We start from the raw sequence: 25,252 nt of genomic DNA on the forward strand, positions 1-25,252 counted from the left end.
TTTTATCATTTGTAGAGAGGAGTGTTAATATCCTCAGCTACAATGGTGGAATTGTATATTTTTCCCTTTAATTCTGTGCATTGTTACCTTATGTATTCTGAAGCTGCATTATGGGCCATGTACACATTTAAGATTGTTAGGTCTTGTCGAGTTATAAATTGTGACATTTTGAAATATCATTGTTTATCTCTGGTGAAAGTGCTCTTTCCTTAAAGTCTATTTTACCTGATATTAACATAGTTAATCCAACCTTTATATGCTTCCTATTTTTGCATGGTGTGTCTTTTCACAAGCATTAACTTTCAGTCTCTATTGCTAAAAGTGTGTATCTTGTAGACAGAATATAGTTGAAATTTTCTTTCTTTCTTTCTTTTTCTTTCTTTTTCTTTCTTCTTTCTTTTTTTTAGCTATTCTGATAATTTCTGTCTTTTAATGGGGAGTATTTAGTCAATTAATATTTAGTTTGATTGTTGGATTTAGGTCAACTATTTTATTATTTTTTTTTCCATTTTCTCCTCCATTTTTTATTTTTTACTTCCCTACCTTATTTTGGATTTTTTTAATGTTTTTTGACTTTTATTTTACTTTTTAGCTATATTTCTTTACATATTTTAAATGTATGCTCTAGAAATTACAATATACATCCTTAATTTATTACAGTCTATTTGGAGTTAAAAAATCTATCACTTCATGTATACTCTAAAACCTTCACAACCTTATAGGTTCATTTTTCCACTGCTATCCTTTATACTAGAGTCATCATATTATTACATCTACAAATATTACAGACTGCACAAGGGAGTGTTATTGCTTTGGCTTTAAACTGTCATAAGAATTTAATAAACAAAGGAAAAGAAAAGAAAAATAAATCTCATCTATTTATCATTTCCAATGCTCTTCATTTATTTCTAAGGATACCAACTGATATTAAGCCTGAAGAGTTCCTATAATATTTACTTATAGTACAGATTTCCTGGTGACGAATTGTGTTAGTGTTTCATGATATTTTGTACTCAGAAAATGTCACTGTTTTATCTTTTCTCTTAAAAGATGTTTCTGCTTGAGATTGAGTTCTGGATTGACAGTTTTTTTATCTTTTAGCACTTTGGTAATGTTCCACTGTGTACTGGACTCCATAGTCTCTGATGAGAAGTCAACATAAGTTGTTATTACTCTGTATGCATTGTCATCCCCCCACCTCCATCCACCCCATGGCCGCTTTTAGGATTTTTCTCTGTATATCTGTAGTTTTCAGCAATTTGACTATGGCTGCCTAGACATAGCAGTCTTCATATTTATCCTGCTTGTTGTTTGTTGAGCTTTCTGAATCTGTAAGTTATATCTTTCATCAAATTTGGGGACTTTTTTTTTTTTTTTTTTTTTTGCGGTACGCGGGCCTCTCACTGTTGCGGCTTCTCCCGTTGTGGAGCACAGCCTCTGGACGCGCAGGCTCAGTGGCCATGGCTCACGGGCCTAGCCGCTCCACGGCATGTGGGATCTTCCCAGACCGGGGCACGAACCCGTGTCCCCTGCATCAGCAGGCGGACTCTCAACCACTGCACCACCAGGGAAGCCCTGGGGACATTTTGACCATTGTTTCTTCAAATAGTTTTTCTACTTCATTTTGTGCGCGCCTTCTGGGACCCCAATTATACGTGTGCTAAATCTTTTGATATTTTACTCTAAGTTCTTAAGATGATATCTCCTTCTATTATTCTTTTAATTTTTCCCTCTCTGACCTTCAGATTAGATAATTTTTCTGGATTTTTAACTTCAGTTCTATTATCTCTGTTCTGCAGTTGACCTCTCCAAATATATTTTAAAATTTTCAGATGTATTTTTAAGTTCTAGGATTTTCACTTGTTTCTTTCTAATAGATTTTGCTTTTCTCTGCTGACACTTTTCTTTCTCTTTCCACTCACTGCAGGCATATTTTCCTTTGAATCCTTGAACATAGTTATAATAGCTGTTTTAGAATCCTGTTTTAGAATCCTGATTCTAACATCTACAAACGTTTGAAGTTAATCTCTGTGATTGTCTTTTTTTCTTGAGAATTGGCCACACTTTTTCTTTATTTGTCAAAAAATCGGAGTTGTGTCCTGAAGATTGTGAAAAACTCTGGATTCTGTTATAGTCCTATGAGGAGTGTTGATTTTGTTTGTTTTAGCAGGCAGTTAACTTGGACACAAACTGCTAATTTGTCTCTTTGTCAACAGCTCAAATCTCAGCTCAGTTGTTTATCCTTAGATGTAGCTTACCCCACACATGTATAGTACAAGAATCTAAGAATTTTTCTGCCCCCAAAGGTATTTCAAAACACTCTAGCATTTAAAATATATTATGGTACAAGTCTAGTTTTTATTAATTATATTTGTGAATTGTTACTTGACACTGACAATTCTGCCTGAAAGATTTAAAGTTTAATGTTTCGTTCCACCAAATACATTCACTGGGACATAGTAAAGGAGAAGCGTATTGGTTTTATAAGAAATTGATACTGAGCAGGTGCTAATACTCGAAATTGTTCTTTTATCTGAGGCCTCAGTCATGAGGAATTCAGATCAGTTCAAAGCAATAGATTATGATCCATCTGAAAAGCAAGAAATAGATTTTGCACAAAATAATATCCTTTTATTCATAGGAGAAGAAAAGATACTCAGTAGCGGAACAATTTACATGTGGCCTAAAAACATTAAAGAGCTCTTTCTTCAAAGAGATTGTGAATAGAAAACCAGTTTTAAAGAGATGGCACTTTATGTGTTAAAATGTAAATAATCAGTCCTAACTAGCATGATGTTGTAGAATTTTAAAGCTGGAAAGGACCTCAGAAACCATGGGTACAAGACCAGAAACGTTAGAAAACTTTTCTCCTCCCCCCCCCCCTTTTTTTTGACAGCTTCCTTGTAGCTTGGGATAGAGAACAAGAGATTCATCTTTTGATTTGAAAAAATTGAGTTCCAGGGAGGACTCTGTCATTTACTCTTTTGTTTGATTTTTGGCATGATATTTAACTTTTCAGTGTCTACATCAATTTTATCTATAAAACGGGGATAAGAGTCTGTCTTGCAAGGTTGTTTAAAAGATTATATTGTTGGCTCAGAGTGGGCTTTCAGTATTTTGTATTCTGCTTTCTGAATACAAAAGATGATAGTGTATGAATATAAGAGTACACTAGTGAGAAGATTGCTGTTCTTAGTCTGCTATTTAATCCTCTTAGGTAAGGCCCAGAAGGAAAGATCTATAAACTTTAGAGGAGAATTTCCAAGAGAGGATGATAACAGAAAGACCCTGGCAGGGACTAGTGAGGGCTGTAAATAAAAGTCATGGCAGGGCTTCCCTGGTGGCACAGTGGTTGAGAGTCCGCCTGCCTATGCAGGGGACGCGGGTTCGTGCCCCGGTCCGGGAGGATCCCACATGCCGCGGAGTGGCTGGGCCCGTGAGCCATGGCCGCTGGGCCTGTGCGTCCGGAGCCTGTGCTCCGCAGCGGGAGAGGCCACAACGGTGAGGGGCCCACGTATCGCAAAAAAAAAAAAAAAAAAAAAAAAAAAAGTCATGGCAGTTGAGAAATGTGAGACTGGACATAGCATTTATGTTGGCTTTGCATTTGTATTAGTTCTGTATCCCTATTACCAGAAACTCTCCACTCTAGAAAATTCTGGTTATGTTGTTGAACTGTGCACTGGACCACAGAAGGAAAAGCACCAGTGGTTAGACAAACAGAGGGGGTGTGGAAGAACTGAGCAATTGGGGAATTTTGTCTTTTGAATTCTGGCTCCCTGTGCCTGGTACTAGGTAGGCATTTAGTAAATATTTGCTGAAAAAAATGACTGGAGTTACTCTCATACCTCAATATTCATATTTCCAGAATCTAGACTTGTTTTGGGGTTGCCCTGCCAAGTGTAATGTAGTGTGGTGGTACCCTGAAGGCTCTCATTTTGTTTACAATTACCTACTGAAATATGTTCAAGGCTCAGACTTGTTCAAACTAGAGGAATCCTGGAAGCAGTATGGATTCCTTTCTTTGCCCCCAACCTTTCCCCCATCTTTCTGCAGGGGATTTGTTTAGGCTGAGTCCTGGTTTAGTTCACCCCCTCACCCAAATCTGTTCTTGGCTCTGTGTTCATTGTGAGTATTTATTAAATGTTTGTTGAATGAGCGAACCAAAGGCACTAAATCTCTAGGAAGGCAAAAGAAAAGTTGAGGTGTATTGAAGCCACCCAGATGGGGAATTTATAGTGAATCAACCAAGGACCAGAGCAAATAGATGACTGTTCTTTCAAACCAGAGCCCCAGCAAGTTTAGCTGGTTAGTGTTTAGGTTTCCTTTATTGGAAATCAATCTAGGTCTGTTTCAGTTCTTACTGTTCTTGGTCTGTCTCCAAAAGAGAAGTTATTTTTTATCTTAGAAATCTTCTTCCTGGGCTACCTATCAAATCATTGGATGCCTTGTTAATAAGATGGAATGGTCATCTGTCATTTTGGAAAGATAGTATGAGAGGGTATTCCATAGTTGTCATATTTATATGGTTCTTTATCTGTTTCCTTAATGTTTCCATGTATATTTTCTCATTTTTATCTGCTTAATGACATTGTAAAAAGTGCAGGTATTATTATCCCATTTTCCATGAGAATACCATATCTCAGAGGGGTCACTGTAAGTGGTTCAAGGCCTCAGAGAACTAGTAAAATGGCAGAGACAAAATTTTTAATCCTAGTTTTGTGCTTTCTTTGTTTAAATTATCTTGGCTATGATAATAATCATCATTTATTGAATATGTATTATTAATCAAGCACTGTCCTTAAATCTTTTCTCATAGAGCCACATGGCTTGTTCCCTTACATCCTTTCAGTGTTAGTTAAGTGTTACCTCTCACTGAGACCCTCGTTGACCACCCATTTATAAATGTTATTAATTTACCTCTTTCTTGCTTTATTTATCTCCTTATAGTTTATCACCTAGGACTTCCATATGCATTTTTAAAATTGTGTATCTTTTTAAATAGAATATAAGCTCTATGAGGATAGAGATTTTTGTCCATTTCAGTCCTTGATGTACCCTCAGTACCATGAAAAAGTATCTCAAGGTAGTAGATGGTAGGTACTCAGTAATTATTTACTGCATGAATTCATAATCCTCAAAAAAAGCTGGAAAAGTTTCACTGACAAGGAAAATTAAACCAAAGAAATATCTTGTATAAGGTCAGCCAACTGAAAGGTTAAGAGAAGCCAATTTGGGATTCAAGGGATTTAGATTCAATGCTCTACTATATATTTTCAAAATTTTGTTTCCAAAGATATGAGGGAGGTACTGCAGAGACTGTTACAGAACATAAGGGCCCAGGTTCTGTGTTTTTCTTCTCCATCCCTCCTGCAGCAATTTACTTTACTTGTTTGATATATTGAAGTTCAGTATGAAGTTTAGTATGAAGTTTTGTGTTTTTTAATGGTCTACCACTTTAAAAAAGGAAAGATTTACAAATCATTATGCTACATCATGCTGCTTTCCAGAAAAAAGTTATGCAAGGTTGAACTTGAATTGGTTTTAAAAAGAAGTGCAAAAATATTGTGGTTAAAGGATATTCCTCAAACTTTGGAAGAGGTAAGAAAATATTAAATACTATAAATGTTTTTGTAGCAGAAAGAAAATTTGTAGTATCTGTTACCTCTTATAAAAATAAAAGTTGAGGGAACCCAAACTCCTGAGTGTGGGGACCTTGTCAGCATAACTCACACTGTAATACTTTATAGATATTGGGGAATGAATGGATAAACTAGAGTATGAGCTCTTTAAGGGGGAGATTCTGACAGTCGATGAATTCAGCAAACATTTGTTGAGGACTTACTATATACTTGGCAGTGTAGGAGGAGAAACAAAGAGCTTCTCCCAAGGACATAATTAAATCACAGGAGACATGTGTTCATATATTTGGTATATCTTGCTAATCTCTTGCAGGTGATGGCCCAAAGGAGCGAAATGCCCTCTTTAGGCATTTATGAGAGGCAGAATGGTGGTCTAACTGGACTATGGATCCCATCTAGTGTGGCAGTATTTTTGGTTATATTCAAATTATGTGTGTTTTTCTAGAATTCTAATAAGTGGGGGTTGGGTGCAAGACCTAGTGTGTACCTAGGTTGTGTTGCACTTTGGAGAAGGTGGTGTATTTGACATGATGGTTCATGTTCATTTAACAAATGCTGCTTCACCTGAGTTATCTCATTAAAATTTTACCACAACCCTGTGATACAAATACAATTCCTCTCACTGTTTTAGAGTTGAAGAAATTGAGATGCAAAACTATTAAGTAATGGTGCCCCAAATCATTCTTGACTTAGGTGATAGGGCCAGAATTTTAACTGTAAAATCCATGTTCTTAATCACTATGCTATGTTGCTTTTCATACTTCTTCCATTGCCAATCCTTTTATATGTTTTCAATTTTTAAGAGGAAGGTGGTTTATTCTCTCCTGAGAGTATTACACGTTAACCAAAGTAAGATAAATATGTCTAAACATTGTAAGTACTCTGATGAAAACTCAGCTGGTAAATGAGGAAAAAATGGAGTTTAAATACTCAGTTGACATGGGCCAAACAATGGTGGAGGTGCCTTCTGCCTTTTAGCTCTAATAAATCACAAGGATATAACTTGTGTCTTACAAGGAAGAGCATTCTGTTACTAATGGATTATCCTGGAGGAATATAAACAAGATATAAAAATAAATGCAGTCCTTGATTTATTTAAAGAGCAGACTCCTTTGTCTTTTTCACAGTTCATCATTATTCCATTATTACCATACCTAAGTCACTTGTTTCTAATTTGTGTCATTGTGGAACTTCTATGGGGCTATTGATTTTTTTTTTTTTTTTTTTTGCGGTACGCGGGCCTCTCAGTGTTGTGGCCTCTCCCGTCGCGGAGCACAGGCTCCGGACGCGCAGGCTCAGCGGCCATGGCTCACGGGCCCAGCCGCTCCGCGGCATGTGGGATCCTCCCGGACCGGGGCACGAACCCGCGTCCCGTGCATCAGGGGGCGGACTCTCAACCACTGCGCCCCCAGGGAAGCCCCGGGGCTATTGATTTTTGTTTTGTTTTGTTGGGATTGGGGGGGTGGTAAATAATACCCCCTAAAGAGGAACTTTTAGCTAATTGAGTGAGTGAAAAATCTACAGCTATTGGGCTAGTCCATAGGGTTTAAGTATAGCATAGTGAGCTTCCTTTGTGTTGCTCATGAGTAGAAGTTGATAACTCTTTGAAATTCTTACTGTAGAATTGTGGTTGGTACAGCTTTCGTTCGTGCAGTTTCCACAGAGAAGGTAACAAACCTTTAGCTACCTCAGAACTCCCAGGTTCTCTCCCAATACGAAGCATTTAACAGTAATCAGGGATATTTGAGGAACTGCTCAGCCAGCTTCTCAGAGGGAAAAAAAATACCCAAGGTGGGCCAGGAGAGAGAAAGCAGCCTGATAACTACCACCTCACTGTTTAAGAAATGGCAATTTGGAATTTGAAGTATTTAACTATCTTGCTTATATTTTCAGGAAAATATATATGCAGCATATGCTCTGAATCCTTGTATATATTTAGAAGTGAAAATATGTGTGTATGCATGCATGAAAGCTTTTAATTCCTGGACTAAATATAGACCAGCTGACTTCAGGGGTACATACTGTACATTAGCCAATGTATGCTTGGTGTTGAGATAAGCTGAGATAATCCTGCTCACTTGCTCGCTCTCTCTCTAACTCTCTCTCTCTCTCTCTCTCTCACATACACACACCCCTCCTGTATACTCACACATTTTGTTATAATGTACTATGTATCTATTGTACTATGTGTAAGTACTCTATGCATATGTTTACAGCACAGTGTTCATTTTTACATTTGCGTATGCACACATACACCAATTATAGAAAAATGGAATTCTCTATATCTCCCATCACCACCATCACACACTATTTAAGGCTTGAAAATTACGGCTACAGGTTTTTTGTGCTGTTGTTTTTTGACAACAACCCAGAGTAGCCCATTTCCTCATTCCCTAAATTCCCACACTTGGTGTTCCCGCCCTTTGGGAAGGAACACATGAAGGGGCTGGTACCGTTTCTCCATCAGCAGAGGCACGGGAGGAGGGGCTATTGCAGGCAGGCACAGCTGGAGAGAATAGGCTGCAGCCCTGAGAGGGGCTGGCAAGGCCTTTGGGTCGGGGGGGAAAAGACATGCAAGCTCCCGCCACGATGTGCATCTCTCCGTGCTCCAGCTGGAGCTTTAGCTCTTCAGATATCTCTGCCATCCACATGTGCGCAAATGCCTTCTTTCAGTGACGCAGACCCTTGAAAAGTACAAGCCTGGGCTTTTGACTTGAACACTCAAAGCTTTATTTAAGTAGAAGGGGATAGGTTGAGTCTAAGTCCTTATTCTAAAACCAGGAAGACTTCATCATGAGAAGTGAACATTCCACTAAAAATGGAAACAATTAAGGCCCTTTTACACATAGTTTTAGTATCCCGAGGTTGGATAGTATCAGGAAATACTGGTGAGAAGGTAGCAGACAAGATTTCAAATCCCCCCCTCTGTCCCCCAACTCCATCCTCCACCTGAAACTGCTGCTCCTACTTAAAAAAAAAAAAAAAAGCTCAGATCATCTGCACTGGTGAAATGCATAAACAGAAACTCAAGAGTGTATTCTAAAACCTAGCTAGCAACTTAAGAGCAGGGACCAACTTACCCCTAATATATTCCTTCACGCAATAGGAAATACTTGTGGCGATGATGCAAAGGAATTAATTGCTGCTAATATCAAGAACCCTGGATTGGCTGAATGCTTTGAAAATCTGGTTCCATGAAATAACATGTGGTATGATAAAATTGGAAGCTTACCAAGAACTACAACTTTATTTATAAGAAGATTCTGGGCAGGTAGAGATCATGTTGAAATAGCTGCTCATGGGCATTCTCACTGGTTGTTACTTAAGCCGCCTTTAGTCCTTTTATATGCTGCAAAGAGCATGCTGGCTTTTCTGCAAAGTCATCGAGAAGTGTCACTGTCACATCCGCTGACACTCATGTCGTGCACCACCCTGTAGGGGAAGGTGTGAGCATGAGTCCTATGGAAGCAGACAGCCAATGAAGAGCACGCATACCCTGGCTCTTGTGTTTGCCATCCTCCCTGTCGTCAGATAGGGGATAAGAAGACCTTAAATCCAACTGTCAGTTAGAGAATGGTATCAGATGCAGCTTGGCAAGGGAACACACAGAACAGTTCAGAGAAGGATATAATAAAATTGTTATGGTTGAGGCAAATACCCTCATTCCTCTGGTGTGGAACCCACATGGGAAACGTTACTTTGTGTTGTTATTTCTAGCAAGTCTTAATAGCAATGCATTTCCTGCTAGCATACAGCATTTGCACCTCATCCAAGTGGTCTATGTGAGTGTTGCTGTTTTTCCTAGTTATAAAAAAGCAGAAACCAAAAACTTTATCTCTGTATTAGTACTTCAAGCTTCAAGCCTGCATCATAAAGGCCCCTAGATCTCAGGGGCTGATTTATCACTACTCAAGTATCTTGAAACTAAAGCCAAGAAGGGGCTTTTCTATCTACTGAGATAAGTATATTACAAGCTGGCTTTATTGTGTGAATGTAGGACCAGGGGAGAGAGTGCCCCTACCTCCTAAGATAGGCCATACTGAAGACTCGAATGATTATGGATACTCAAGGCCAGGCTTCAACAACTGAAGAAATCAAATGTTTATAAGATGCTTTCCCTTGTACTATTATTTTTCCTTAGTTTTAAAGGGAATCTACATTGTGAAAATTTGTTGCTCACAAAGTGGGATATGATGTGCATTAGGCTGTCTTACAATGACTTATATTTTTATAACGGGGAGAGTAGGAGACCTTAGACCAACTGTAATTAAGCCCTGCTGCTGTTAGAACTGCAATGAAGTCCTAAAATGACACGACGTTATATTCCATTGGAAAGGTAAGTTGGGTTAACTTACTATTATGAAAGAGAAAATGGAAACATCTAGCTTTTTTTTCATTGTGTCTTAAGATTGTCTTCCCAAGAATTGGATTTACTGAGTTCCTGGCCAGGTTGATGATTAGGACGTGTTTTAGTGGCAGATTTTTGTTTCCTTGCCAGTCTCCTCTTTCCACTTCATTGCTGAACTAATTGATACCTGCTGGCAAGTATTTGACCCTTGTGCTCTCAGAGGGCCCGTGAAGAACCCTAAAACGCTCTGGTCAGTTGGCCTCCTACTGGAGGCTAGGTCACATTTCATCCTTCATTTATACAAAAAATGTTTCCCAAGTCCCTGCAGTGTGCCAGGCTCTGGGCCAGGTTGCAAGGTTGAGTGTAGATAAGAGGTGTTACCTGCATTTGGTGTGGGGAAAGTAGTGTGGGCTAGAGTGAAACTGCAGGCTCCCAGAGCCCTCCCAGCTGACCCCAGTTCCTCTAATTCATCCCCCACCCCACCCTGTTACTTAGAATGCTTCTAAGTTATACTTGGTGTTTATAAGTTATGCACAGATGCTTATACTCTAAATGGGAGTTTTACATGGTAAGAGTAATGGGACTGGGCTTCCTTTCCTTTTCTCTGTATCCCTCATGGGCCACCAGAGAATTCCTAAGTTCCAGCGTATTTTAACTCCTTTCTTCCCTGATTCATAAACTAAGAAAACTTATCTCAAAAGTTGTAATGTAAAATGTTCGTTTTTCCTATACGCTGTGGCCAGTACTCCTCCCCCGTCCCCCAGTTCTCAGCCTCTTGAGTCTTTCGAAGGTTAAGACTAGGTTCAACTGCTTTTTCCTTGCGAAGGAACAGGCTGTAAACTTTCACGTCCTGAGCACTTGCTTATTTTGGTTTAAAGGAACCTCAGCCCAGGGCTCCTGTTACAGTGAAGTGGGGAGAAGTGGGTTGAAGCCTGCCCTTCCTTTTGTTTCTTTTGTTATGATCTGGTTGTTAAGGGTAGAGTGGGGTGAAAAACAGGGTAAGAGCCCATTGAGCCCTTGAGTTGATAACCTTGGCTTTCAGGAGGCTCGGCTATGTGTTTCCGTGACTCTCCTGGAATATCTAGCACAAACTGCTGCCCAAACCAAACCCCATTATAATCTTTAAAGCAAACCTGTGTTTTGCTTAAAGAGAGAAGCTGCCACTCTCAACCGATTCCCAGGGCTCAGCCTCCTTCGGCTCTCTGGCATGTCAGCACTTGCCTCCTGTTTTTTCCATTGCACGCCTCCCCAGCTCAGCCACAGGGGCCCACCTCTCCCGGGATCAGGGTATGTGACCCTGGAGCCCAGACAGCCTTGCACATAAATCTTCCTGGTCCACCTGCAGTTCATCTGTCAGCGGCTGCCCCACTTCTCCACTGGATGTGCTATTCCCACACATCCGTCAGACAACCCTGAAGCCTCCGCGGGCCATTAGAAATTCAGACGGGCCCTATCCCATCTCCGGGTCTTCATCTGTCTTGTCCTGTATCATTGCCTGCCAGGCCCAGGCTCTTCCACTCTGAGACCTGAGCTCAGAGTGGATCGACAGCCACATCACAGCTATGGCCAGTTGCCATCAGGGTACCTTCTCTGAACTGGTCCTCTTTACTCAGCAAGACTTACTCCAGAGCAGCTTATATTATCCAGGAAGCAGATGAAGATAGAGAACTGGACAGGCCCAGAGTTTCTGATTGGCTTGAACCAGATATGAGCAATATTCTAAGTGATCTGCCCTTTTTTGAACTGTAAGCAGGTTTTTCCAATATGGCAAGTAATGGTAGATTGAGGGGAAATGAATACAGTAAGGAACCTTTTAAGTCTCAGTGCTAGGTATACATGAAAGAAAAATGCATAGTGCAGTGGTTCAAGAGCAAGAGTTCCATCTAATTATTTTTATTAGCTGATTGACCTTGGGTAGGTTAATCTATCAGAACTATCTATAAAAATAGCATATAGCAATTACCAAGCATTGTAAGCATTAAAAAAAAAGGCATCACATAAAGTTACACTTTCAAAGTGCCTGACACATAGGTAAACAGTGGGTAAATGCTCATTATTGTTATGTTATTAGTTTCTTGGGGGACATGGAATCTTTAAATGAGGAAAGACCAACAGTGAGTGGCACAGATGCAGAGTCCTAGGCAATTTGGGGAAAGAAGGTCCTGAGAAGGCTTCAAAGAGGCAAAAGCGGGGCTGGGACTGGAAGAATGAGTAGAACTTAGATCGTTTGATCTGGGAGAGTTCACACTTTTCTGCAATTTGGAGGAGCTTGTAGCAGAAAGAGAGTGGAGCTGGGGATTAGAAGCAATGGTCTCTTTGTTTTCTGCACTTACTCAGCATGAGCTTGGGCGTACAACTGAGCCTTGATTTCCTGATTGTAGAGAAGGGGCAGGGAATATCTGCTCTGCCTAGCTCCCAGGGTGGTTGGAAGGCACACATGAGACGAGTCAGGTAAAAATGCTTTGAAAATGGCAAAGTGTGACACAAAAGTCTTATTAGATCCTTACGTTTAGAAAAAGAGGATCCCAGAAGAGTCCCAAACTACCTACGACTGTTAACTATGTAACCTACATGACACCGTGCTGTGGAAGAGGCACCCACAGCCCTGGTAAGGTCATAGCCCTGTGTTAACACAACCCTCCTGACTCTTCCTATGCTCTTTGGGATTCTCCACGCACAGAACCTGAGTCAGTACATAAAGCCCCCCAAATAATCACAACAATGACAATAATAGTAGTAAGAACAACAAGAGTAAAACAACAGTCACTCCCATTTATTTGGCACATACAATCTGTTAGACACTCTGCTAGATACTTTATGAGCATTATCCCTCTTAGTTCTCAAACAGTATCATGAAGCAGCTATTGTTATTTCCAGTTTACAGGAAATTAAGTTGAGGGTTAGAGAAATAATTTACTTGGTTCCATTTACTGAGTAAGTGACAGAGCTTGACTTAACCCAAATTTCTTTGACTCCAAAGCTTAAGCTCTTTGTGCCATTTTGCTGTTAATTTTTTTTTTTTTTTTTTTTGCTGTACGCGGGCCTCTCCCGTTGCGGAGCACAGACTCCGGATGCGCAGGCTCAGCGGCCATGGCTCACAGGCCCAGCTGCTCCGCGGCATGTGGGATCTTCCCGGACCGGGGCACGAACCCGTGTCCCCTGCATCGGCAGGCGGACTCTCAACCACTGCGCCACCAGGGAAGCCCTGCTGTTAATTTTTAAGGGAAAAAATGCTTTTTCTCCTCCAGACCGTGTGCCAGGTTTCCTGTGGAGGATTAAGCATGAGGATATGAGCTAAATGAGTGAGTAAAATGGTTAACGTGCAGGTAGTCCTTCTCCTCTTACTTACGGCTCTAATTACCGGGAAATTTAAACCCTACATTATTTCCTTATCACCACCATATGCTCTCTCCCTAGTCCAGAGACTGGGGTATAACAATGAGAATAATCCCTTGTACTCATCCTGGGCTTTATATACTCATTGTTTCATTTGAACGTAACAAGAAGCCCTTGAAACTATGTTGTCCTGTTCTACTCATGAGGACACCAAGGCTAAGGGAAGTCAAAGAACTGGCCTAGATTCCCAGCTAATAATTGGGAGAGCTGTCTGGAATGTTACAACTGTTACTAATAAAAGTAATAGCAAGGGTAGGGTGTTTCTTATATCCTGTAAACAGTGTACAACATGAAACAATGTGAAGGTTTCCTCCTTGAACTCTGGAAAGCAATGGTGTGATGTTCAGAGATGTTAAATCCTGGTGCTTAAGTATACTTAAAATTATGTCTATGTCGTGGACATTTAAATAACCAAATCCTGAAACTTGCTGGAAAACGAAAGGTTTATTTTCTTGAGTAAATAAGGCTGGAATCGAAGGAAAGGGGGATCAGCTATTAAATTCTTACCATGGCACAGAGGTTTCTGAATGTCAAATGTTAAACTCTTCTACATTCAATAGGAATTTTGCTATGAATCTTCAGTTCCCTAGGGTACCTTTCCTGTCTGTGCCTGTCAGCGTCATTGTTATGTATTTTAAATAAAGCTTTCCCTAACATTCAAAACTCCTTCTGGCTCTGCCTTTTAGGAAAGAGGCATAAATAAAGTGTGTACTATGCCTTTGCATTTTTGTTTTCTTTTACCTTGTTCTAACTATGTGCCCACCCCATCTCCACTCTTCAAAAGTATAAAGCTAAGGTAAAAAGAGCTTTAAAAAAAGGGGGGCGGGCCTCTGGGGAAGTATGCAAATGACAGAAATGTCTATGGGAAAATTAAGGGAAGTGAAAGTCAGCAAGAAAGAAATTCATTGATGTTGTGATGAAACGTTGTCACTGGAGATGATGACAAATTAGAATCTGTTCCCATGGGGACCAGCGCGCTACCTACTCATCATTTGACCCGTGGCTGGATGCTGGCTAGCCGAAGAATTGACCCAAAAGATGACAAGATGGTTTCAGTCCTATCATCTCATCAGCATTCAGGAACCCCTTAGGGGATGAAGGGGAGAGGATAAAGAAGGATAAAAGATGAAAGCTGAGCCATGGAAAGAAAAATGTTTTTAATTACAGTGAGGAGGATCGTGGGTCCACCTGTAGCTTTTTGCTGAGAACGTCCTTTGTTTTCGCCTGCCTGCAGGGATCATGGCAGGATACACACCCAGAATCTGTCTGGCCTCTTGGAAGTTTCCGCCTTGGTAGCCAGTTCTCTCGCGTTTAACAGATACATTCAGGATTTAATCTTTCTGTGGGCTATCTTTACTCTAATAGATTGTTATACTTGCCGAGCAACCTGGATTTGGTTGGCATGCTAAAAGAGATTGCTTTTCGAAAGGGAAAAACTACCCCACGGTGGAGCGTGAGGTTTCTACTGTGAGTGACTCTCACAGTCCTTGTCCAAAGGGCACAGGGTGGGTCATCTCAGGCAGTGGGGTCACAGGAGGCCAGGCACCCCCTGGGAATCCAGAGACCCTCAAGCTCCACATGCCTCTGTTTTTTCACACATAAAATAGGAATTACAATTTCATCTTACTACTCTATGATGACAGATAAATTAACTCAGATGAAAACCCAGAGGAAAATACTGAATTCTGAAGTTGGCACTTCCTGCAGGATAGGAATGGTACATTCATTCTGTTCTCCTTCCAGGTTATGAACAAACTGGAACACTGTGGAGTAATCAGAACAGTTTAAGTTAGTTCAGTGGAACTGATACCACAGTAGTCAGGTAATAACAGATAGGCATTGTTTTGGAGGATACATTATTTCAAATTCGGCCCCATCCCTTTTTCATATTGGTGGTAGAATTTAGCAGTTCTAAACTTCTTCAGTTTTTTGATTTTCATAGGCATTATGAAGAATTTTTAATGAAATGTAAACTATTAAAAATCTAATTCTGATAAAGTAATGAGGCTGTGTATTGCTTATGGTATCCTGCCGAGAATTTCACAGCATTTGTTCAAATGGGTTTGAAAAGAAATGGCAAGGGAGGTTGTTGGTCTGTGTATTTACAGAGTGAAGCAGTGTTGCATAAAGGCCGGAGCTTTGTTTCTAAAGCAGAATGCTATTGGCTTTGGATCCCAGCTTTACTACTTACTGGCTTTGTGACCTTGAGCAAGTTATTTAACCTTCAGTGTCCACTTCTAGAAGATGGAGATGTGTACTTTATAGGGTTCTTTGAAGGATTAGACTGATATATGCTTGTGAGGTGCTCAGAATAGTGCCCTACACATAGTTAGCCCTCAACAGATGTTGGCAATTATTTGTTTTAAATAAACAAGATAGGGTGTCGCAGTATGAAACACTGAGGGGTTTCTGACCAAGAGGTGCGAATCCTAGTGGAGAGAGCTTGCTTCTGAGACCGTTTGTTCATTGCCTTGTGTGTCTGGGCTCTGCGTGCAAGTTAGTGCCTCCGCCTATGAAGAATGCAGCTTGAGGCTCACCCTGACCAGGAGGCCAAAGGCAGATACCACCCCCTGCTCCCCCACCCCCAGGCAGGGCCAATCTCCTATCAGCCAGTAACCACCGCCCCCCCCTTGGGTTCTGCAACCCAAGGAACACTTAGTTCCACGGCCAGCCCACTCTGTGCCATGGCTGATCATGTTACAGCTTCTCTTAAGTTAGGTTTGTCTGGGGCACCATAGCTGAGCAAGTGAACACACAGGTTGTACAGGCAAGACAGTTCTGAGTTCTGAATGAGTGAGTGGGTCCTTTTATTTTGTGGCTCATTGATATGAGATGACAGTACCTACATTGTAGGGTCCTTGTGCCTAGCATATGGTAAGTACCACTGTATGGCAGCTGTTATGATTTTCTGAAGAACCCTGAAATCTCATGGCAACAGGTTTATAATTCACAGGCTACAGTCTTGATAATTCTGATGATTTAGTTGCAGTGCTTCTGTCTGAGCAGCTTTGTTTAGCTTAGCTTCAACATGTTTATCTTAGGATGGAATTCCACCTATCCTGTTCTGGTTACTTGTTGCTGCATTAGAAAGCATCCCAAACTTAGTGACATAAACAACTGTTTTCTTTATGCCTACAGATTCTGTGGTTCAGGCATTGCAAGGATGGCACCTCTGTTCCATAATGTCTGGGGTTCCATCAGCGAAGGCTGGGGGCTGGAATTATCCAAAGGCTTCTTGACTCATATCCGGAGCAAGGACTGGGATGAAGACTTGCTCACCTAGAGCTGCCAACCAAGCACTTGACTGTGCCCTCTCCATGTGTCTTGGCCTACTTACAGCATTGTCGTTGAGAGCATTCCAAGAGAGACAGGCGGAAGCTGCATGGCCCTTTATGCCCTAGCCTTGGAAGTTACATAGTGTCACTTTCTCTATGCTACTGGTAGAAGCCATTATAAGCCTACCCAGATTCAAGCAGTGGGAGTAGAGGGACCCCCACTTCTAAATGGGGAGCAAATTTTTATAAAATTACTGGAGTTATGGCTCAATCTTGGACATGTTAGGGCTTCTGACTTCTGCCTATAGCAAAGCAAGCCATACAATCTGTATTCCAACTACTTAACTCTGCAATTGCGTAATGAAAGCAGCCAGAAACTATGTAAACAAATGACTGTTTCAGTAAAACTTTACTTATGAACACTGAAATTCAAATTTCATATAGTTATTAAATATCACAAAATACCTTTTAAAAATTACATTTAAAAATGTAAGAGCCATTCTTAGCCCATTAAAAAATAGGCAGTGAGCCAAATTAGAATATCACGATGAGCTAGATCTGACAACCCTCAGAATAGGAGAAAATATTTGCAAACGAAACAACAGACAAAGGATTAATCTCCAAAATATACAAACAGCTCATGCAGCTCAATATCGAAAAACCAAACAACCCAATCAAAAAATAGGTGGAAGACCTAAATAGACATTTCACCAAAGAAGACATACAGATGGCCAAGAGGCACATGAAAAGATGCTCAGCATCACTAATTATTAGAGAAATGCAAATCAAAACTACAATGAGATATCACCTCACACCAGTCAGAATGGCCATCATCAAAAAATCTACAAACAATAAATGCTGGAAAGGATGCAGAGAAAAGGGAACCCTCTTGCACTGTTGGTGGGAATATAAATTGATACAGCCACTGTGTAGAACAGTATGGACGTTTCTTAAACAACTAAAAATAGAACTACCATATGACCCAGCAATCCCACTACTGGGCATATACCCTGAGAAAACTATAATTCAAAAAGGCACATGTAACCCAATGTTCATTGCAGCACTATTTACAATAGCCAGGACATGGAAGCAACCTAAATGTCCATCAACAGATGAAGGGATAAAGAAGATGTGGTACATATATACAATGGAATATTATTCAGCCATAAAAAGGAACAAAATGGGGTCATTTGTAGAGATGTGGATGGGCCTAGAGTCTGTCATACAGAGTGAAGTAAGTCAGAAAGAGAAAAATATCATATGTTAATGCATGTATGTGGAATCTAGAAAAATAGTACAGATGAACCTATTTCCAGGGCAGGAATAGAGATGCAGATGTAGAGAACAGATGTATGGACGTGGGGGGAAGGGGAGGCTGAGATGAACTGAGAGATTAGGTTTGACATAAATACACTATCATGTGTAAAATAGATAGCTAGTGGGAACCTGCTATATAGCTCAGGGAGCTCAGCTCTGTCCTCTGTGATGACCTAAATGGGTGGGATGGGGGGTGGGGAGGTCCAAGAGGGAGGGGATATACACATACATATGGCTGATTCACTTCATTGTACAGCAGAAACTAACACAACATTGTAAAGCAATTATACTCCAATTAAAAAAATATATATCATGATGAGCTAGATCTGACTTTAAGTTAGAATTCTCCAAATGTGTAGAAGAAACACTGGGGTATTTCTCAGGTGTTTGTGTGTTTGGATATGTGTGAGGGCAAGAAATGTTTGCAATTTCCCTTTTCATTTTAGAAGTGAATTTGTGAAGATGTTATTTGGAATTTCAGTCCTTTCAAGCACATCTTTATCCTGTTATAGAACATTTGTTCCCAAGGGCAATGAAGAATGACACTTGTAGGTGGGAAGTTTGAAGCAAATTTGAAAATCAACTTGAAAATAACAAACGAAGATATTCTGATTTGGCTCCATGTTCTCAGCCTCCAACCTGTTGGATTGTGCGAGATGCATGACCCAAAGGAGATGATTAGTTCTCCTCTAGTGTGCTGATAATGAATAGCTCTACAAAACCAATTAGCAATAATTCTATCAGTCATTGCATTGGGGTAACATTTCGTTTAAGGGGAAGAATAACAACACTGTTTTCCTTAGAGATCTCTAATTAAGCTGTGATATCTGGTGGGAACAATGGAGAAAAAAGCAGTAGGCTTAGCAATTTGCTTTTGCTATCCCCATATGAAAGTGTATTATGATGAAGTGTTCTGTTCACAGCAGTTAAGAAAGACATTTGTCCGTGTTAAAGGTGTAACAGACCAAACACAGATCTATTTCTAACAATATATTTTGTTTTGTATGGATGTCTGCATTGCACAACTTCAGGGATTTGCCATTCACATGGAAGGCTGTGAATGGCGCCCCCTGGAGTTGTGTAGCAGAAGATACTGAATATCATTTCCCTTCCTGCAAGTGTTTTCCTCCTGAAAAATCTGTGGGAATCGAGAACCATGAATAGTGGCATTTTTTCTTCCAATCACTATTGCTGCTCTGTAACTCCTAATACCCACTGTCATGCCGACCATAATACCAACAGACTTTGTTTTCTCCAGCAAGGCATTTTATGAATCAGTATTATTCTATCTGAATTTGAGCACACGGGTAGTTCTTAATGTATTATAATCTATTGTAAGATAGAAGTTATTATTTTACTGCTGTTGAGGTATCCTTCTGTGCCTTCTGGGCATTTTTCAATTTTTATTTCAGTTTACACAATGAAATAAGACTTGGGTGTGTGTTTATCTTACCTGAAGTTTACTACAGGCAGCTTGTGACACAAATTGATGAGCTTATAGGAAAAAGTACAGTGGGTTATTGTCCTGGTCTTTCAATTTATTTTGCTTACTCTCATCCTACAGCTAGCCAAAAAAATCCGAGAGAAGTTCAACCGTTACTTGGATGTGGTCAACCGGAACAAGCAAGTTGTAGAAGCATCTTACACGGCTCACCTGACCTCTCCCCTAACTGCAATTCAAGACTGCTGTACTATCCCACCTTCTATGATGGAGTAAGACTTGGAATTTTTTGTTGTTGTTTAAACCTGGAATTGAATGGCTTTCCATTCATATTTAAAATACCTGTTTGTTTATTGCAAAATGTATTCCTGTCTTAAATTAGCCCTTTACCTTAACAAAGACAAGTAATTCTTAAAGAAGTGTGACTATATCCAGGAAACTCATGGACCTTCCCTGCTTGCCTTTTCGTCAGGCTGCAATCCAGGTTCAGAAGTATCAAGCATTGTTTGAGTACAGAGTTGACTAAGTCTAGAAAATTGCAAACATTTTTTTCATGTGTTAACTAATGCGTCATGAATAAGACAGTTTCACTGATTCTGCTAATTTGCCTAATTTAAGGGAATGCTTTTTATCTTTGATACAAGAGTAGAAAAAAATTCCCACTTCATACTTTATAGTGTGTTTAAAACTACCAAGGTAGATGTAGCTTCAGATAATATTGAAACAGAATGGTTGAGGATATTTTTATTTATTGGCATAGTGATATTTATATCTGGAGGGGTGTAGGGTCATGTGATGCTGGAAACTGCTTGGAGGGGAAAGAACACTTACCTAGAGGTACAAAGAACTTAATTTTGATTTAGTCTCTAATTATCTGTGTGACCATAATCTAGTTACTTAATGTTTATTTGTATGCACAGTTTTCTATCAGTGGATAATAATCTCTATTATACCAATTTAGAATTGGCTAGTTACAATAGAATGACTAAAATAAGTTAACATACTTTAAAAATTATGAGTGTAAATGTTAGCATATTTAGTATGTATCACTCTTCTTTTTGCACAATAAGTGCTCTTGAAGCTATGCAAAGGACGGAGACAACATAGTTTTTTGGTAGTTAAGTGATGCTTTGCTTTCACAAAGAAGTTTTTACTTATTACAGCTTCTTGGTGGGCTATGTAGCAAACAGAGCATCCTCAAGTCATTTTATTTCTCCATCTGCGTGATGTTAAGATGCGTCTTTCTCTCTGGCTTAGCCTGTCTGCACCCTAGAGAAGCTCATATTAGTTGTTTATTAAACTAAGTGGAAAGTGTATACAGTTTGGAATGAGACTGTCCGGATATGAATCTTAGCTCCAGGACTTCATACTCAGGTGGTCTCAGATATTTGATGTCTTTGACCCAGCCTGTCTTCATCCCTAGAATGGGATCAATGATGGATACTTCACAGGATGTTGTGAGCATTCAGTAAAATCAATTAGGAAAGTATTTTGCAAATCATAATGTTCTGAACAAATATCAGCCATAATACACCTACTTTCCTATCATAGTGAACATTTCATTTTTCGTTACTGATGTCATTTTTATAGTTGGGGCATCAGTAACTTAATGTTTTTGACAGTTTGTCTCTAACCTAAAAATAAAATAAGCGTCCAGTAGGGCTTTGAACCAAAGAAAAAATCATTTCCTGGCTGAGAGAAAAGATAGTATAGTGAGGGAGAAGTCCTTAGAGCTAGAATTACGCTTAAAACACTGGTTCTCAACCAGGGTGATTTCCACTCCCCTTCATCCCCAGGGATATTTGGCAATGTCTGGAAACATTTTCAGCTGTCACAGTTGGAAGGTGGGGACAGTTGCTACTGACATGTAGTGAGGAGAGGCCAGGGATGCTGCAAACAGCCTATAATGCACAGGACAGCACTGCAAAACAAAGAATTATCTGGCTCAAAGTGTCAGTAGTGCAGAAGTTGCCTCAGAAGATGGGAGATCTTCATGAAATTCCTAAGTGGAACTACTCTAGATGAAACAAAAAGCTTGAATTGACTGGCGTCTACTTGTAAATCTACCCAGTATGTCACCTCCCCATTATTTTCCCCCCTCGTGAATTTCTATTAATGTTTCAAGAAGTAATTCAATAATTTGCCTCCCTCCATAGCTTCCTGTTACCTCTTTTTTTCCCTCTCTCATTGTTTACCTTTGCCCTGGAGGAATTCACTGCTCCCTCATCTTTGTTCCCATAGTTAAGTTTCCTCCATCTCTGTTACAGTGTAGAACTGAATGTATCACATGTAGTTGTTGGTAGGTCTGCCTCCCCTGCTGTTCTGGGCAGGGATTACACCTCATCCATTTTCATCCCAGTACCTCGCAATTGTGTTTGATTACTATTTGTTGAGATCTGGAATGGTTTGAATGTGGGGATGAGTAAGGGGATGGAATTTCTACTTGAGAGTAATTTCTACTCTCAAGAAATTTAAAAATTATTGGGTGGGGGCCAAATACTGAACATAATAGTTAGGGCAAAATGTGACACAGCAGAGAGGTGCCGTGGTTTCTCTAAGCAGAGTACTATACCAGGTGGGTGGCATCACCAAAGATTCTGTGAGCTTCAGAGTGTGCATCTAGACCTAGAGATTATCATACTAAGTGAAGTCAGTCAGACAGAAAAAGACAAATATTATATGATATCGCTATAATCTAAAATGTAGTACAAGTGAATTTATTTACAAAACAGGAACAGAGTCACAGACATAGAAAACAAAGCTATGGTTACCCAAGGGGAAGTGGGGGGTTAGATAAATTAGGAGTATGGGATTAACAGATACTACCATATATAAAATAAACAACAAGGATTTACTGTATAGCACAGGGAACTATATGCAATATCTTGTAATAACCTATAATGGAAAAGAATCAGAAAAAAAGATATATATCTGAAGCACTTTGCTGTACACCTGAAACTAACACAATATTGTGAAGCAGCTATACTTCAATGTGTTTTTAAGTGTGCATCTTATTTGATATGGTCATTTGGAAGAATATCACAAGGAAATAATGACATGTTTATAAAGATAAATTTGTAAACAGAGTCATTGTAGTGCCATTTAGAATAGAGAATATTGTAAATATTCCTAAATTTCTAGTAATAGGAGATTAGTTAAGGAAATTATGTCACATTCATAAAAGTGATAACATAAGATGCAGCCATGCTGTAGAAGAGAATTTGCTGACTTGTGAAAATGGCCATACATGCATACACACTCAAGTTTGGGAAGACTTACATCAAAATGTTTTGGAGTAGGGCTTCTCTGGTGGCGCAGTGGTTGAGAGTCCGCCTGCCAATGCAGGGGACGCAGGTTCGTGCCCCGGTCTGGGAAGATCCCACATGCCGCCGAGCAGTTAGGCCCATGAGCCATGGCCACTGAGCCTGCGTGTCCAGAGCCTGTGCTCCACAACGGGAGAGGCCACAACAGTGAGAGGCCCGTGTACCACGAAAAAAAAAATGTTTTGGAGTAAAGACAGTGGTTTTCATTTTGAATATGCTAGGATAAGGCTTGAGCTCTGAGATGCAGTCCATCCAGCCATTTGGCAAAAACTAGTGGTCTACCTTTAAGTGAATATAATAAACCGTAAAATGTAGTTTCTGCCCTCCAGGAATTTCTCATTTAGTTCAGTTTAACATCTAAGAGACTTGAATTATACTTCTAGCAGGACCCATGCTGAGTAAGCAGATTAGTATGAGAGGCTTTTCCTCCTTTAGAGGCTGGACTTCTGTGTTGAATGTAGAATGGAAACTGTGGAACTGCAATGCAATCTTCTCTCCTTACTAGGAGTAGTTGACAGAGCCAAGAACTGCCATTTGGGGTGAATCTGGTAAAACCAGAAGAGTTCTGATGATAAAGCTGAGTGTTCAGAAGATGTACAGATGACAAAAACAGGTTCCCTCTTAAAGAGAGATCTGATCACAACCGTCTGCAGCTGAAAGTGGCAAGTGACAACTACCCTTCTGTTAGACTGAGTCTTCTTGGCTAAACAAGAAACTCGCTTGCCAGAGATTGTGTGTAGGAATTTTTGGAGTGAACACTGAGCTGACACTTCTCTAGTCATTGGCTAAGCACAAATACTTTATAAAATTGAGGCTCTTTCACCTTTTTAATGAAGATTCAAAGATGTGAAGAGTTAATAGTAAGTTTTTGCTGTGAACCAGGGTAGGAATCCTTAGCTGCCCTTTTTCCAGTTTCTCATAAAACGCTTTAATCTGCATTTTTTAACCATTGTGGTATCCTACTGTGGACATTTTCAGTCCCTCTTTCTTATATTTCAATCCCTCCGAAAAAGTCTCCATTTTGAATCTCAGGGAGTCCGTGTTGGAGTTAAACGCAGAAAGGAAGAACTCCCAGTCTTGAGAAGCAACGTAAGGACATGACTAAAAACAGGTTATCCTCTATGTCAAGAGATACTGTTTTTTCTCTTATGGAAGCAACATAAAGTTTCTTTTTAAAATAAATATACCTAAATTTAAAAAATGCACTAATTAAAATGAAAATATTAAAGGAATGTGACCAAAGTTTTGAAGGTGATCGATACGGTAATGATTGAAGTTAAGGAAAAATGGGCTCAAGATTGTTGAGAGAAGTCCTTCCGAATTGTAAGATTTTACTGTCCTATAAAGCAAACAACTTTTTTCTTTTTTTTGGGTGAGGGGGATGCGGATGGACTGCGCTGTGCAGCTTGTGGGATCTTAGCTCCCCGACGAGGGATTGAACTCAGCAGTGAAAGTGCAGAGCCCTAACCACTGGACCTCCAGGAAATTCCCTATAAAACAAACTCTTTATGCCCATGAACTGGCCACATGCATATGCACTAATAATGCCATTATAGTAAATATAAGCAAGTGGACTTGAGATAAGGGATCACCAGTCTTATATCTGGATCTTGTCCATTCTTAAATATGTGGGCCCTGTAAACATTTTAAAAAATGTAACAGTGGCCCAAAAGCACTCGAGCTATTTATTACTAACATTGTATCTGTAGCCCATTGACCTTGCTTCTCCAACTGTATTAAGGACAAGTTAGCACTAGGCCAAAATTTTTATGACTGATTTTAACCAATGGCTAATTTTTATATTTTAGGCCTAGAATTTTATTTTTACTGATTTATAATCCATATTTGATTTTTGTCACTAAAGCTTGATAATGCATATTTTTAAAAAATAAAATGCCCAGTTCTGAAGAGAGAGGGACTTTAAAGCACTCTATTATAAAATATTCTGCAGAATACACCCTGAAGGTTATACTATGATGACAACAGAGAGAACCTGCAAAGCAGCAGAAAATTGATTTTTTTCAGATGATTTTGATACTTTGCTTCTCAGACCAGTCAACTCTTCTTACTCGGGAGCCCTGGAAGTTAATTATTTTGTACAGGGTCCTGCATAGTGATTAGGTATTCCGTCAATATTTGTTGAAGGAATGATGTGAAGAATTAATATTATCTAACGTGGGAAAAAATAGGCTGTGGTTTAATCTAAAACAAACTCATTTTCAATGGTATTACTTTAAATAGCATAACTTTGAGAATAAGTTTATTCACTCGTGTAATTTAATTTACAGCTCACTTTGTGTTGTAATGGGTTAGGTGGTGAGGGTCCACAAGATCCTGGGCTCCCTCGCAAGGACTGCAGAGACGCAGAAACACCTAATAATGCCCGTGGTCTATATCTGGCCTACAAGTGTGTTTATCTTGGCTCCCTGAGATGTTTTAAAGGTTTTTAAATTTGTAAGTTTTAAAATCTGTTGCCTACCTTTAAAATTTAGGGGAATTACACATTTTAAAAT

At 39.8% G+C, this 25,252-nt stretch overlaps 1 protein-coding gene across 2 annotated transcripts in view; it reads left to right on the plus strand.

The window, feature by feature from the left end:
* The window catches only part of CACHD1 (cache domain containing 1), a gene marked incomplete at both ends in the record, with an annotated part of 214,788 nt that overhangs the window by 93,390 nt on the left and 96,146 nt on the right, over positions 1-25,252 (plus strand). For both annotated transcript variants that reach the window (XM_079698610.1, XM_079698611.1), the window contains one exon: positions 19,540-19,688. In XM_079698610.1, coding sequence (XP_079554736.1) covers positions 19,540-19,688 — 149 coding nt within the window. The remainder of the gene's footprint in view (positions 1-19,539; positions 19,689-25,252) is intronic.

This window comes from Hyperoodon ampullatus (assembly GCF_949752795.1).
Source record: "Hyperoodon ampullatus genome assembly, chromosome: 2".
Lineage (NCBI taxonomy): Eukaryota > Metazoa > Chordata > Mammalia > Artiodactyla > Ziphiidae > Hyperoodon > Hyperoodon ampullatus.